This window comes from Periplaneta americana, chromosome 3, assembly GCF_040183065.1.
Source record: "Periplaneta americana isolate PAMFEO1 chromosome 3, P.americana_PAMFEO1_priV1, whole genome shotgun sequence".
NCBI lineage: Eukaryota > Metazoa > Arthropoda > Insecta > Blattodea > Blattidae > Periplaneta > Periplaneta americana.
In genome coordinates, this window is record NC_091119.1 from 25,406,263 (window position 1) to 25,424,387 (window position 18,125).

At 34.7% G+C, this 18,125-nt stretch overlaps 1 protein-coding gene across 18 annotated transcripts in view; it reads left to right on the top strand.

Moving 5' to 3' along the window:
* The window catches only part of Rim (Rab3 interacting molecule), a 513,404-nt gene that overhangs the window by 79,424 nt on the left and 415,855 nt on the right, over positions 1-18,125 (top strand). For all 18 annotated transcript variants that reach the window (XM_069820175.1, XM_069820163.1, XM_069820168.1 and 15 more), the window contains exon 2: positions 7,136-7,340. In XM_069820175.1, the coding sequence (XP_069676276.1) occupies positions 7,136-7,340 (205 nt within the window). The remainder of the gene's footprint in view (positions 1-7,135; positions 7,341-18,125) is intronic.

Genomic DNA, 18,125 nt, shown 5'->3' on the forward strand with positions numbered 1-18,125 from the left:
CATTTGGTAATATGGCCTTGAATAGCAACACACGTGAAGGCGTCTTCATAATACCTTCCTCACCGCTGACATAACTTTTTTCACGTCAAGATATTGCAACCTAATTTCCGTCCCCTTTTAAGACCAATATGGAAAGAACTTGCAGACCATTGTTTGTCTGTAAAAGATATTTTTACATTTTAAATAGCATTTTTGTTTTTGGGGAGAGGGGTGTTTTGGATTTTACATAGGTCTATACGCAAACTACTAAAAAGGCGCTTTTCAGGCTCAGACAAAGTTTTTAGATGTTTATAGGAGTTCATTTAGGTGTTTTAGGTCCTATAGAATTTTAATAGGGGTTCATGTGTACACGAAACGTAGAAATATCTGAATAGCATAAGTTTAGGACGTGGGAAACAAAAAAATACGGAACTAGAAATCCGTTCCCTAATCATAACAAAAAAAAGCTGAAAGTTAGAATTTATAAAACAGTTATATTACCAGTTGTTCTGTATGGTTGTGAAACTTGGACTCTCACTTTGAGAGAGGAACAGAGGTTAAAGGTGTTTGAGAATAAGGCGCTTAGGAAAATATTTGGCGTTAAGAGAGACGAAGTTACAGGAGAATGGAGAAAGTTACACACGCAGAACTGCACGCATTGTATTCTTCACCTGACCTAATTAGGAATATTAAATCCAAACCTTTGAGATTGGCACGGCATGTAGCACGTATGGACGAATCTAGAAATGTATAGGTATAGAGTGTTAGTTTGGAGGCCAGTGAGAAAAAGGCGTTTTGGGGAGATCGATGGTAGATGGGAGGATAATATTAAAATAGATTTGAGGGAAATGGGATTTGAAGGTAGGGACTGGATCTAAAAGATATTTAGTAAGTAATCATAACATAGTCAGGTAACTGAAGGCAATTTGCCGTACAATTAAAAGTATTGATACTGAAAATTTGCAGTTTTACGTTGTAAACCCTTGAATGTTTCTTAAAATAATTGTTGTATATTATACGAGAATAACATTATACTCGTTAGCTATTTACGATTAAATATATTAAAGTGTAGTGTTAATGTACGGAGAAAAGTGAACCACGAGCTTGGAAATCACGTATCTATAATCCGTCCGTGGATTCTGTAAACTGGCGCATGACGTCACTCGGTAGAGGACGAAGCCAGCTCCCTTTCTTCCCCCAAGCTAGCGAGAGAGCGGGTTCACATAGCATGTTGTGTTCCCTCACCCACGTGCCCTTTTTTTCGAGTCCTGGCTACTCATTGGACCAACCAGCTATGATGGCAGTTGCGCAGAAGACTTCTTTTGTGACTGGCATTCCACAGATTCGAAGGACGGACTATATCCAATCAGTCTTGTACTCTGAAGAGATGCTGCCTGTATGTATTACTTTTCCATTGCTGGTGATGAAATGATTTCACAGGGTTTCGTCGTTCTATCTTAGTCTTCAGATGAACGAGAAAGGAGGGGGCGACGAGGGTTTCCTGCTCGTTGAAATCGTTACAAAAGACTAAATCCGCTTGACTGTTTGTCATAGGAGTAGGAAGGGATTATAGGCGTAGGACAAAGACAGGTATGGGAGTTCTAAAACAGTAATATGTGTGTTTGTGTATTTTTAGCACTCCAATTGGGTGGCAGTGATATATAATATACAATAGCATTACAATAATTACAGCAATAAAATTACAATAATTACAACAATAAAATAACATAGATAAAATAAACGTAAAATTAATTCTAACTATAAATAAATAAAATGCAATGAACCAAGGACTAAAGACTGTGCCACAAATAACACTACTACAGTGACATCATTTTATTTTTACTTCAATTTTTATTGTATCTGAATTTTTTAATGCACTTCACTCCCACCCCCTCTACTAGTAAACTTCCAATGGTTCTCCACACAGAACAGAGGACGAGTATGCAGTACTGAGTTACTGAGTATAGTACGTTCCAGAAATATGTTCGCGTTTTCCAGTGACGAAAGAGTTTTCAATATTGAATCATATTTTCGCACAGGTACTGTCGTCCGTTTGCCTACGTCGCATCCCGGTTTCCTCCACCTGCTTCTGTTCGCCCCTCTGTAAAATCTAGTAGCTGGGCTGTCTTAGCTCTTTTATGAAAACATTAATTTCTGTTAGGAATTGGACGTCTACGTAATATTATACAACTGTTTAAAATAACTTAAATAAAAGGGCCTCGTTAAGTAATTAGCTGTCACGTTATTCCCCCTCCTTTCTACGACCCTGCTACAAAACCACTTGAACGGAGAGTAGATAGCATATCTGAGTAATTTTATCTTTTCGGATCGGGCAGAAGTGAAGATTGAATTTACAGTATGTAAGGTACTCTTTTATAGAGTAGGTATATAATTATTTCAGCATGAGTTACTAGTACGAAGGACGAAACTGGCAATTGGAATTAGGTACAATAGTCTATAGTGCGATAATATGCACAAAAGAACTGAAGCCTGTATCGAAATAAACGGCCACACACTTTCAAAAATGTGTTTAAATATCCATATTATGATTATTTTTCAATTTAACTTCATTCTCTATATTGTACGCTAATGTGCTGTAACAGTACAATATACACTGCATAATTAATACGTCCGAATGGATAGCTCAATTCGTGAGTAAAAACACTAAGTGTTAATACATTACTGTATTTTGATTAAACAAAAATCTAATGAAAATTATCAAACTCAAAATCGCGATACTTCCTAGTTTACGTAAATGGATGAACTACTTTTCTTCCCTCCTATACCTAGTAGAGTGAGTTGTATTTTACGCCAGTATCATCGAACTCCAATCTTGGAAGGGGGAGCAAGCGGTGTTTCCGGTTGTAGACCTTAATCCAAGGATATAGCTAGGTTAATATTAAAAATGTTAGTAAAAATAAAATGATGTCCCTGTATAAGCATACCTAAGCAAAAGTAAACCTATTTCTATTAAACCGAACTATATTCAGCTTAGGTGATTACAAGCCACCTTAATTAATTATATATCAACTTCATTAATTATATGACACCTCAGATAATTACACTGCACCTACATTACTATTAAACTTCATCATAATCTTTTCAATCTTTCCTTAAATGTATTGATTTTGTGAGGACCACCCTGAAAGATTTCCACAGGTAAATTAGTAAATGGATTAAAAAAGAAAGATAATACAGATTAAATGTATTAAATAAGGTAAGACCACAGTCTAGTATATACAGTCACGAAGTTCAGTACGTAGGGAATATGCATCCATAGATAGTTGCTAACCACTAGGATCGCTAATATCGCCTCATCACAGACAATGCGAAATAGGCCTAGTACCGACACAGTCTATTGTTCCTAGCACCCTCATAACTCAAGCTTCGTGACTATATACCAGACTGTGGTGAGACAGTAAACTGGAAGTGAAAGTCAATTTATGACAATTACGTGTAAAAGGGACACGCATATAGTGCTGCCATCTAGCGGTGAACGAAGAAATCCAGTAACCGAAGACCATGATGATAGGTTTTCGGTTTTTTTTCTTTGTGTGTAGCCATACGCAATTTCTGCAGTAATAAAACCATAAAATGCAGTAATAAAACACATTTTGTGCAGTAATAAAAAAGAACAATACATGAAAGTAATATTCTAATATTCGTGAAAATGTATGTTGTATCTGTTACTTGAGGCAGTTACAAGATAAGAGTAATATCAACGATTATAGCACAATTATGTAGAAGTGATATGCAAAAAAAAAATCTTATGAGAGTTATCAGTACCTCTTACTCTTTGTTCTTTTGGCGTCATCTTCCTGCAAGCTGTCTTCTTGGTATTTCCCGACTCGGCTGAATATCAAAATCACCAGACTTTAGAAACTGAAATCTCTATAGACAGGCCTACTACTACTAACTCGATAAGTTGGCAACCCTGAACGTTGTTGTTAACGAGCTCACTAGCCACTCGATTTTTAAATAACAATTTACGCTGTTAAAGTCTACAATTTTGTTGCCGTTATTATTATTTTTGCAGTCTGGATCTAATGAGTCCCATCTAATATTTGAAATGGCAATAATAATAATAATAATAATAATAATAATAATAATAATAATAATAATAATAATAATAATGTGGCTTCAGTAAGAAAAACGGTACGAAAGATGCAATTGGACTGTTACGAACAATCGGCGAAAGATACTTAGAGAAGAATAGAAAAGTATATATTATAATATTTGTGGACTTAGAAAAGGCGTTTGACAGAGTGGATTGCAGTAAACTGATGGGAATCCTAAATAGAAATGGTATGGATTGGAAAGAGAGGAGGCTGTTCAGTAATCTTTATATGAAACAACGAGTCAAAGTCAAGATAGGAGAAGAAATGTCAGAAGGAAGTGAAACAGGGAGAGGAGTACGTCAAGGATGTAATTTATCACCTACCCTGTTCAACATCTACTTGGAGGATTTAGTAAAGAACTGTTTTCAGAACATGGGAAGAGTGATAGTGGGAGAAAGAAGAATAAAATGCATAAGATTTTCTGATGATAGCCTATGGCTTTTTTAGCAGAAGAGAAGATGATACTAAGGGATACGCTACTGGAAATAAATGACAGTTGTGAGCAGTATGGAATGAAAATAAATGCCAACAAGACGAAAACCATGGTCATAGGAAGAAAATTAAAGAAGATAAACGTGCAAATTTTAAATGAGGCACTAGAGTAAGTGGACAGCTTCAAATACTTGGAGTGTACTATAAACAGCAACATGAGCTGCTGCCAGGAAGTCAAAAGGAGGACAGCAATGACAAAGGATGCTTTTAATAGAAAAAGGAGTATCTTCTGCGGACCTCTGGAAAAAGAACTAAGCAAGAGAGAAGTGAAGTGCTTTGTGTGGAGAATGGCATTGAATTGAGCAGAAACATGAACGACGAAGTGAAGAGAAGCGAATAGATGCATTTGAAATATGGATATGGAGAAGAATGGAACATGTGAAATAGACAGACTGAATAAGAAACGAAGCTGAGTTGGAAAGAGTGGGTGAAGAAAGAATGATGCTGAAACTGATCAGGAAGAGGAAAAGGAATTGATTGGATCACTGGCTGAGAAGGAACAGACTACTGATGGTTGCACTGGAAGGAATTTTATTTATTTATTTATTTATTTATTTATTTATTTATTTATTTATTTATTTATTTATTTATTTATTTATTTATTTATTTATTTATTTATTTATTTATTTATTTATTTATTTATTTAATATTTATTTATTTATTTTGGTGTAGTTAAGGCCTTCAGGCCTTCTCTTTCACAACACCAGGAATACAAATACAATAATAGAAATAAACAGAAAAAAACACTATAAACAAAGTAAAGCCACACAAAAATATACACAGGTTGCAGTCACACAAACTTTAAATGAGTGATTAAGTATCATAATTAATTGTATCCTAACTAATTAACTAACATAAACAAGAAACTTGTAATTTTAATCTAGATTAAAAAAGAAAAAAAACACACAAATCAACACTTCTAGCAATACCTAAAAAGCATTAAATAAGACAAAATTTTCCAATTTAATTTTGAATTGTGATAAAGTCCGGCAGTCCCTGACGTCATTAGGTAACGAATTCCAGAGGCGAGATATTTCTACATTGTAGGAGGATGAGTATAAAGACATTCTATGATGAGGGATAGAAAGAAGTGCTTGATGCCGGTTTCGAAGAGTTGTAAGAAATTGAAAGCGCGATAACAGATAATTCGGAGTAGAAGTATGCATGATTCTAAACAGAAGAGACAGTGAATGTATTGTTCTTCGTTCCTTCAGACGCACCCATGAAAGTAATTGGAGGGAGGGTGTTATATGGTCAAATTTACGAGTATTGCAGATGAATCGGATGCACACATTATGAACACGTTGTAGTCTCTCAGCTAAGAGTGAACTTACATTAGTTAGTAAGGAATCGCAATAACCAAAATGGGGCATTACAAGCGTCTGAATAAGATTATTTTTTTAGACTAAGTGGTAGAAATTCTTTCATATGAAACAAGGAGTGAAGTTGAGAAAATATTTTTTTACAAGTGTGTATTACTTGAGTGTTCCAAATTAGATCGCTATTCATAAAAATGCCAATGTTTTTAACTGTTTCACTGCATTTAACAATAATCCCATTCAATATTATATGCGGTATAGTACTACTATCAAGAGTGCTTCGTAGACGATTATGTCCCATTACGATTGCTTGCGATTTCTCTGAATTTAACCTTAATCCAAATTTGTTTGCCCACAGTGAGATCGAATTCAAGTCATAGTTTATTTTATTTACTGCGTCACTAGTCTCGTCAGGGTGGAAATGCAAATAAATTTGCAGGTGGTGAACGGAAGAAGAGTTCGGGGTAGAAGAAGATATGAAATAATAGACGACACTAAGATACATGGATTATATGCAGAGACTAAGAGGAAGGTAGAAAATATTGGAGAAAGCTGGGTTTGCAGTGAAAGACCTGCCTTTTGGTAGAATACTATGAATAATAATACCGGTTCTTCTATATGGCTGTGAAACTTGGACTCTCACTCTGAGAGAGGAACATAGGTTAAGGCTGTTTGAGAATAAGGTGCTTAGGAAAATATTTGGGGCTAAGCGGGATGAAGTTACAGGAGAATGGAGAAAGTTACACAACACAGAACTGCACGCATTGTATTCTTCACCTGACATAATTAGGAACTTGAAATCCAGACGTTTGAGATGGGCAGGGCATGTAGCACGTATGGGCGAATCCAGAAATGCATATAGAGTGTTAGTTGGGAGACCGGAGGGAAAAAGACCTTTAGGGAGGCCGAGACGTAGATGGGAGGATAATATTAAAATGGATTTGAGGGAGGTGGGGTATGATGATAGAGACTGGCTTAATCTTGCACAGGATAGGGACCGATGGCGGGCTTATGTGAGGGCGGCAATGAACCTTCGGGTTCCTTAAAAGCCATTTGTAAGTAAGTACTATGAATAATAATAATAATAATAATAATAATAATAATAATAATAATAATAATAATAATGTTGTTGATGTAAGACACTGTATTTGTTTAATGTTTGTTGTTTATGTACAATATCCTGGTTGAGTTTTGTTGTAATTGTTTTATCCCTGCTGTATGCTTCAGGCGGAAGCAGGATGAAGTCCAGGTGCTGGAAGACACGATACGGCAGAGGAGCGAGCAGCAGAAGAAAGCGGGCGTAGAACTGGACGCCACTTGTCACATCTGCCTCAAGACCAAGTTCGCGGACGGAGTGGGGCATATCTGCAACTACTGCAACATCCGCTGTTGTGCCCGGTGCGGCGGCAAAGTCACCCTTCGCTCAAACAAGGTAAGAGAACCTAAACGCTGCACGGCCTTCAACCGGTTTCTATCTAAAATTATGTTGAACCCTTTATAATAAATGCCTATGTACTGTAGATTCTATTGTAGACCAAGCTTTGCAACGAATTATTTCTCACTAGCCGTACCCGTGCGCTCCGCTGCACCCGTTAGAAATAAATATAAAGTAATTACATACAGACGTGGACGAATTATTAGACTAAAACGTTTTTCGTGGAAACATAATGTAATTCGTCATATCAACTATCAGTATAATTCACGGAGTCTCTATTGTTGTAAATATGATTATTTACGTTTTCTGGTATATTTTTACAATGGTTAAGTACATTTTGTCTGGCTGTGTTGGTACTACTGGTGTTTTAATTATATACTGCAGAAGATATTCTCCCATGGCCTGCAAGAAGACCGGACATGAACGAAATTGAAAATCTGTGATCTATACTGAAGAAGAAAGTGAACAAAAAGAGACTTACAACAAAACATGGACCAATTTAAGCCCTGCCTGATATCTAGCTAAATGATGCTGATATTGAAAGAAAGTGTCAAACTTTGGTTTCCATCACCCATGATAAAATCAACGTGTTAATAAAAAATAGGGGAATGTTCACAAAATATTATTAACCTCCAGACTCAATTTTATGTTCATTATTTCTGTGTAAAATACATTTTTGTTCATTATTTCTGCCGATAAATACAGGTATGTTGTACATATAATTAATTTAGTCTAATAATTTGTCCACGTCTGTAATTAAAATAGGACATTTGATCCAGGGAACATTCGTGTTTGATAGAAGGATAAATCGTTTAATATGTTACTTAATTTAAATTGTATTTAAATAATTAAAATGCGATCATTTTGATCCAGAACCACTCATTTGGTCATAAAAATTAGTTTAGGAAATACAGGAAACGAATATACAGAATAGCCTATCAAGTTTTCTGTGCATAAGAAGCTATTTTAATCTTACCTGTCCTCGATTCACTCAGAAGTTACTGTAATAACATAGCTTTACGTCCATCTAGAGAAACTATACTTTCCAATGGTGAATTAATAATTAATTATACAAATCGGTTAATTTAGCTCTGATATTACCTCATACAAACACAGAAACATTCTCTGTAGGCTATCTTTCATAGCTTTCGATTGTTGCTGTCGAAGGCCCCTTATAGACGAAGTCGTTTGTTTTTTATTTCAACACACCGCCTTAGATGGCAGTTATTTTAATTTTAAAACTCATTTATCTCATTAAATATTAGTCCTATCAAAATTTTTCAAGGAATACAACTTATCGGAAATTATTTTTAAAGAAACTTTTGTTGTGTAACATTTTTCACAAAAATCAATAATAAGCGAGATATTTCGATTTATTTATTTCAGGCCCCCTTATAACCCCCCTTTTAAATAATGTATTTTGAATGCCATATAGCCTAAAATCTAAGTTACAACGAACTTAATTTATATTCCAATTTTTATCGAAATCCGTTCAGCCATTATCGCGTGAAAAGGTAACAAACATACAGACAGACAGACAGACAGACATACAAACAAAAATTTCAAAAAAGCGATTTTCGGTTTCAGGGTGGTTAATTGTATATGTTAGGACCAATTATTTTTGGAAAATCGAAAATTACCAGAAAAATTTCGGCTACAGATTTATTATTAGTATAGATTATGTGTAGTTGGTGCCAAAAAGAAACGATTTCGAGTTTTCCACGCAAATATGTGTTTCCTACTTTTCTGACATATCGTCTGTCTGTGTTTTTGTCTGTCAGTCTGTCCCGTCTGTCTCTCTGCCAATGCACAATCTACTATTGGTTGGATTTTATATGTATTCTATAATTATGCGTAAATCGATCCAATATTAAATACCCGATAGTCATTTTTACGGAAAAGATGACTAGATAATTGAAGGAGTTAGAAAGAGGTAGTACAAACTACAAAGTCACACTTTTAATAAAAATGTTTTTGTGCGAATTCATTTCTTACACATATGAGGAAGTTACTATTAAAATATTATGAAAATTACTAAAACATTACGTATGTATAAGCCGAAGGAATTATGATCCGCACCTAATACCATTGGTCTCTAAACTTTCAACATGTTTTCATGTAAAATTTTGTCTGTGTAACTTAGGACTGTATCATTCTCACCCCTTCAATTGCTAAAACACTCAAAATAACGCTTTATTCAAACTCTGCTTAGGTGAATTTTTCACGACTTTTCTATCAGGGAGATAGCTATGTGCGTAATTATATTTCGAGTCGAAAATTTATTTAGGCATTTTTTATTACGTTACACATTCACATACACACAAACATTTATTTTCTTTCCCACATTAACATATCTGTACAAGTTACGGAAATACTGCAGAAAATGTTTTATAATTTTTATAAAATAATTGTTATATATCTAAATATGCCCCCACTTTAAATCCGTTCAGACATAAAGATATCTACACAAAATACTTGGTACAATCACTTGCCTGCTGGTCTGAAGTAGCGCTCGGGCGCGGGTTCGATCCTCGCTTGGGATGATTACCTGATTGAGTTTTTTCCGAGGTTTTTCCCAACCGTAAAGTGAATGCCATGTAATCTATGGCGAGTCCTCAGCCTCATCTCGCCAAATACCATCTCGCTATCACCAATCTCACCGACGCTAAATAACCTTGTAGTTGATACAGCGCCGTTAAATAACCAACTAAAAAAACTTGGTAAAATCAGCATAATAGTGCATAAAGATATCTACACAAAATACTTCGTAAAATGAACTCAATAGTGCATAAAGATATCTACACAAAATACTTTGTAAAATTAATTTAATATTGCATAAAGATGTCTACACAAAGTATTTTTGTAAAATCAACGTAATAGTGCATAAAGATATGTACACAAAATACTTTGTAGAATCAACGTAATAGTGCTTAAAGATATCTATACAAAATACTTTGTAAAATCAACGTAATAGTGCTTAAAGATATCTACAAAAATATTTTGTAAAACCAACGTAATAATGCTTAAAGATATCTACACATAATACTTTGTAGAATCAACGTAATAGTGCTTAAAGATATCTACATAAAAAACTTTGTAAAATCAATGTAATAGTGCATAAAGATATCTGCACAAAGTACTTTGTAAAATCAACATAATAGTGCATAAAGATATCTACACAAAATACTTTGTAAAATCAACGTAATAGTGCATAAAGATGTATACACAAAATACTTTGTAAAATCAACATAATAGTGCATAAAGATATCTACACAAAATACTTTGTAAAATCAACGTAATAGTGCATAAAGATATCTACACAAAATACTTTGTAAAATCAACGTAATAGTGCATAAAGATATCTACACAAAATACTTTGTAAAATCAACATAATAGTGCATAAAGATATCTACACAAAATACTTTGTAAAATCAACGTAATAGTGCATAAAGATATCTACACAAAATACTTTGTAAAATCAACATAATAGTGCATAAAGATGTCTACACAAAATACTTTGTAAAATCAACGTAATAGTGCATAAAGATATCTACACAAAGTACTTTGTAAAATCAACGTAATAGTGCATAAAGATATCTACACAAAATACTTTGTAAAATCAACGTAATAGTTCATAAAGATGTCTACACAAAATACTTTGTAAAATCAACGTAATAGTGCATAAAGATGTCTACACAAAATACTTTGTAAAATCAACGTAATAGTGCATAAAGATATCTACACAAAATACTTTGTAAAATCAACGTAATAGTGCATAAAGATATCTACACAAAATACTTTGTAAAATCAACGTAATAGTGCATAAAGATATCTACACAAAGTACTTTGTAAAATCAACGTAATAGTGCATAAAGATATCTACACAAAATACTTTGTAAAATCAACGTAATAGTGCATAAAGATGTCTACACAAAATACTTTGTAAAATCAACGTAATAGTGCATAAAGATATCTACACAAAATACTTTGTAAAATCAACGTAATAGTGCATAAAGATATCTACACCAAATACTTTGTAAAATCAACGTAATAGTGCTTAAAGATATCTACACAAAATACTTTGTAAAATCAACATAATAGTGCATAAAGATATCTACACAAAATACTTTGTAAAATCAACGTAATAGTGCATAAAGATATCTACACAAAATACTTTGTAAAATCAACATAATAGTGCATAAAGATGTCTACACAAAATACTTTGTAAAATCAACGTAATAGTGCATAAAGATATCTACACAAAGTACTTTCTAAAATCAACGTAATAGTGCATAAAGATATCTACACAAAATACTTTGTAAAATCAACGTAATAGTTCATAAAGATGTCTACACAAAATACTTTGTAAAATCAACGTAATAGTGCATAAAGATGTCTACACAAAATACTTTGTAAAATCAACGTAATAGTGCATAAAGATATCTACACAAAATACTTTGTAAAATCAACGTAATAGTGCATAAAGATATCTACACAAAATACTTTGTAAAATCAACGTAATAGTGCATAAAGATATCTACACAAAATACTTTGTAAAATCAACGTAATAGTGCATAAAGATATCTACACCAAATACTTTGTAAAATCAACGTAATAGTGCATAAAGATGTCTACACAAAATACTTTGTAAAATCAACGTAATAGTGCATAAAGATATCTACACAAAATACTTTGTAAAATCAACGTAATAGTGCATAAAGATATCTACACCAAATACTTTGTAAAATCAACGTAATAGTGCTTAAAGATATCTACACAAAATACTTTGTAAAATCAACGTAATAATGCTTAAAGATATCTACACAAAATCCTTTGTAAAATCAACGTAATAATGCTTAAAGATATCTACACCAAATACTTTGTAGAATCAACGTAATAGTGCTTAAAAATATCTACACAAAATACTTTGTAAAATCAACGTAATAGTGCATAAAGATGTCTGTACAAAATACTTTGTAAAATTAATGTGATTACATAAATATGTCTACATAACATACTTTGTAAATGTAACGTAGTAGTGCATAAAGATAACTATACAAATTACTTCCCAAAATTAACGTGATTGTGCATATAGATACTTATACAAATTACTTGGCGAAATTAACATAATAGTGCATAAAGATATGTACACAAATCACTTCGTAAAATTAATGTAATATTAGCCGTAACGTAAATAGAGGGAAATGAAAACGCAATCTTCCTATAAAAATGTATGTCATGTCTATGGTTGAAGTATTAGTGCTATAGTGTTCTAGTAGAGGTTGCAGAATTTTTTTCTAGGGGTATCCCCCTTTTCCCTCCCTCACACGACCAAATTCCCCACTCTCCCCTCATTTCATCAATCATTTGTAATATTTAAAAATAAGCTGCGGGTAGTACAGGTTTTCGATGCTGATATAGGAAGAGCTTAATAATAAGAGCCTAGTAATTAAATAAATATTGGGGAACTGATTATTACACTGAAAGGTAGAAATGATGTTTCAAATAGATTACTTTATTGTTTATACATATATAACAGTTGCCAAAACAGATAAAAGTGCAATCTGGTATAAAAAAAACTGTGATGATTCAAGGCTGCTTGACATTCGAGAATTGATCACTCGCGAAGTCCCGATGTCTTGAACGTTTGCTTACAAACAGTTACCGACAGGCAATACTGTCGTGCGGGTTTTCGGCTTTGCGGGCGCTGTTAGTCTTGCATTCTCGCTCGTTGTTCATCTCTACTACGCTTGCTTTAAAAGAAGTAAACATGTAAGAAATGAATTGGAAATGAGTAGCCTAATAATCAAAATAGAATAAATCTAGTTAGTTTACATATGAAAGGATGAGTCCATAAAGGATATCATTAAAAATTTACAGCTACGAACAGAAGGAAAACGAAGTGTTGGTAGGCTGAAAAGAAGCGCTGGAAAGAACAGTTTTGACAACAAATAAAACTTTGTGAAACAGAAACACATCATGAGGTATTACCCTTAAACTGCGTGTTCGGTTCAAAGTGTGTCATGGCTCGCTGTATGCCGTCATGTGGCTAGCCGATGAGCCTAGAGAATTCAATCTTCCTACACTTCCGCAGAGGCTATTACCTATGTGCCAGAGATGTTGCCTGGCAAGTACGGCGTTCATTCTGAAGAGTACGTACCGATACGTACAGTATCGCCGGTAGTGGCAGGAATGTGAACTGTTTGGAAACACGTAGTGAGGTGAGTTTTTTCCTTACTGTCGGGATATGGGGAGAGGGTTAAGACGATTACTTACGTATTTGTTGACATTAACTTCGACGGTCAACATGGACACGGAGCATTAGATTTGTATTGTGGAATGTTGTCGTACGCAACCGATGATAACAAATACCCTGCGTACGACTTGCCCGCGCAAAATACAGTTCGAAAGAGGTTATGGTAGCACACAGACTTTACAGACAGCCATTTGTTGCTACGACGTTCAAGGTATACCATACACGTTCTCAAGTTCAGATTGAACTCCTTGATTAATAGGCAACTTCTCTGACATAAAAACTGAAACTCGCTTCAGAATCGCTGACTCACAATAGTGACGTCATGACAAACTTTGAAATGAACACCCAGTAGTTGATGATAATGATGAGGAGGAGGAAGTGGAGGAGTACGGTGTTCAAGATGCTGCTAGTATTTTTGTGGGATTTACACTGTACCATAAATGCAGGAATATTCACTTTTTCAGTTTATTGTATTGACTACATTCTCGAAGAAGGTACTGAAAGAAGAACTTATCTGTTACCAAGAGCTTTTCTCTAGAATTAGGACTCTTGATCGCTGATCAAATGGACAAGTTCCTCTTCTTTTTTTTTTTTTTTTTGCCTTCTTTGATGATGGGAGTCCATACGGGCTATTCCACCTCAAATCGACCGAAATATTGAGAAAATTGGCCTTGCAGTTTTTAAATACAATGAAACTTTTTCTATCCGTTGACAACTGTGATACAATGCTTTGTGCAAAGTTTGAAGCATCAGAACTTCATAGTGTTTAAATTAAAAATATTTAAATTTATCGTATTTTCATAAAATTAGCAAATTTAAACTGTTGTGGCTCCGAAACCCTTTCACCCAGTGATCAAAATCATGGTTTATTTTAATGCTGAGAAATTAAAGTTTATATTGACATGTAAACAGTTTTTCTTACTTTTTATGGAAATGGAGAAATTTAGATTTTTCTTCATTAAGACGCCTTTGCCCACGAAAAAAATGTTTTAAAAATATATGGTTAGTTTCCGCATTGAAAGTACAAATAAACACATCTTTTTTACTGGTGCACCGTTGATAAGAAAGTATTGAAAAATCAAATAAAGAAAATAAATAGTATGCGCGTGAACTAACCAGCTGACTGTAGGTAGTCGAGACAAGCAAGGCCAAGAGACAAACACGTGATGTGTCGTCTAGCAGTCATGGCTGGGCTAGCTTTATCACAAGTTTTCATAAACACAGGAGTAAAATGACGCCCATTGCTCGCTTATCTTCATCTCTCGGCCAGTGCGAGCGGTACTGCGCCGTTCAAGTCCAGGCGTATGAAAATAATTTATTTAATACCCTCGAAACTTATTGCCGTGACACTAAGCAAACAATGCCGAATCCCTCTTAATAATGCAAGGTTTTTTTCTCAATATTTTTTACATTTTTACAGATGGGCAAAAATCCTCAAAGTAAGTAAAATCAGATTATCTGTCTCTCTATATACAATAAAAATAAGGGTTACTTCTTGTCATAACCTAAATGTCAGCTTCAAAATGAGCTCCCGTTCATTGTTCTGCAGTAAATGGTTCCAGAGTTCTGAGCGCTGAAAGAGGCTTGTTTTCATGAAATACGCTAAATTTGTCGCTCAATAGTACGAAAACCGTTTGACTTTCGATAGTATATTTTTGAAAATGCACTCTCTTTAGCACCTTGTACAGGGACATCATTTTATTTTTACTTCAATTTTTATTGTACCTGAGTGGTTTAATGTACTTCACTGCCACCCCTTCTACTAATGAAGTTCAACCGTCCTCCATACAGATCCAAGACCGCATATACAGTCATAGTAGCCTTACGATCATAGTAACAGTACGTTCCAAAAATATGTTCGCGTTTTCCAGTGACGAAAGAGCTTTCAATATTGAATCATTTTCGGACAGGTACTGTCGTCTATTTGCCTACGTCGTATCTCGGTTTCCCCACCAGCTTTTATTCGCCAGCTAGTGGCTGGGCTGTCTTAGCTCTTTTCTGAGAACATTAATTTCTGTTAGGAATTGGACGTCTACGTAATATTATACAACTGTTTAAAACAACTTAAAGAAAAGGCTTCGTTAAGTAATTAACTGTCACGTGATTTCCCTCCATTCTACGACCCTACGACATAATTACTTGGACGGACAGGACAGTAGATAGTGAGTCTGAGTAATTTTATCTTTTCGGGCAGAAGTGAAGATTGAATTTACAGTACGTAAGGTACTCTTTTATAGAGTAGGTACAGAATTATTTCAACATGAGTTACTAGTACGAAGGACGAAACTGGTAATTGGAATTAAGTACAATAGTCTATAGTGCGATAATATGCACATTAGAACTGAAGCCTGTATCGAAATGAACGGCCACCATTTAAAAAAAAATGTGTTTAAATAACCATATTATGACTATTTTTCAATTTAACTTCATTCTCTAAATTGTATGCTAATGTGCTGTAGACAGTATAATATACACTGCATAATGAATACGTCCACATGGACAGATCAGTTCGTGAGTAAAAAACACTCATTGTTAATACTGTACTGTATTTTGGTTAAACAAAAACCTAATGAAAATTATCGAACTCAAAAGCACAATATTTCCTAGTTTACGTAAATGGATGAACTACTTTTCTTCCCTCCTATACCTAGTAAAGTGATTTGTTTGTATATTACGCCAGTATCATCGAATTCCAGTCGTGGAAGAGGGAAGCTAACGGCGTTGATCCAGAGGTATAGGCAAGTTAATATTAAAAATGTTAGTAAAAATAAAATGATGTCCCTGTATAAATATGGAAAAAATTAGAGTATTAAAAAAATTCGAGGTTTTTTAATGATCGATTTCATATGGAATAGCCCATACGCATTTCCGTAACGTTGGAAATTTTGGCACTATTGTGCGGTGCAAAAATCCAAAAATCTCGTACCAATTTCTGATAAAGTATCTAATAACATTAAATTATATTCTGTACCGGTACGTAAATAAAGCGTTTACGAGAACCAGGCATGTCTCTTTCGTTTGCTCCGTGAAGGTGATCGTTTGTAAAATATTTTTCCACGTTGTTTTCACTTTTGTGAATGAACAGGCTGGTGAAAAAAATTAACTTGTAATTAAAGCAGTCTGCAGCTGGGTAAAATTTTCGTGATGCGGGGCATTTTACAAGTCTATTCATTGTTTAAGTCCTATTTATAGAATTAACATTTAAGTCTCCTGCTATCATAAAATGTATTTGAGCTTTGGAACCTACATCTTCAGTGTGATCCAGGTCCGGATTCTGTAAAATCTGGGGGCGGGGGTGAGAGAAAGGGAAGAATAGAGGGCGTGTACATGTGGAGAGAATGGGTACGAGATCAATACATTGCGTCATATCCGGGTCTGTGACGTCACGCGAGTAAATGGGCTAGTCTGGCGGGGAGGGGATGCGCGAGGGAGCGCCGAGAAGGTGGCACGAAGGCAGTATTGTTATCTCTTCATGATAGTTGAAATGGGCATTATCTGGGCACTGTCAATTGAAACTATAACATGGGGTACACACTCCATCACGGCGGTGCTCTTCTGCCTGCATTCCTAGCCGCTGCACGCATTCCACTGCTGGTATGGACCGCCAGTCCAGATTGATTTACAGTGCTGTATTTATTTTGTGTTTTAACGACGAATTTGACTGCAGCGCCGGAGAGCTGCCATAATGCGAAACAGAAATGGTACCAATTCAACGGACTGGGATTCGATTCCCGTATGAGGAAAACCTAGTACACGATTATAATTCCCTTGTCTGTGAAGCTCTACAGCTTATGCATAATCAAGGGAAACTAAAATAATTCACGAAATAATTATTATCTGCTATGAAACGCTTTTAACGTAATCGTAATTAATTTCACATAATTTATTTTTAAGCTCCTTATCACCATATTTTATAATTGTGTCTAATGACACGTATGTCATTACCAAGCTTCGAGACTTTGGACCCGATACAATAACTTTACTGTGCATGCACTATAGGTTTTTGACTCGCTGCAGGTAGATAGAGATGTGTTCAGGTAACAACGTTGCTATTTAGAGTAGAGTACGGTAGTATGGGGAAACACACACATATGTACATCGTGAGAGAAATATACGTTACACAATGACAATGTCAAAAGAATTTGAAAAGCATTTATTCTCCTGTCTTTTATAAGCATTTATGCTCGACCATGCCGAAATGTAGTAATTATACACCTGGTAGCAGACCTTTAATGCATGTCATTAAAGTACACCTACTCATTAAAGGTCAGGTCTTTCAGCCAATGACGACTCAGGTTACAACTGTTCAGCCAATGACAGGTCAGCTTTCTACCGTTATAAAACCGCAAGTATCGATTATTCTCGGATATGCAATCGAAAGAGAATTAGCGAAAAGTCACGGAGGCTGGAAATCCAATATTGTCGCAGAAGGTTATGTTCTGTTACTATAATAATTAGCGTTAATTGTAAATAATATTCAAATAAATTCAATTTGTCATCTCGTTTTTCAATGTCTAATTTAATTT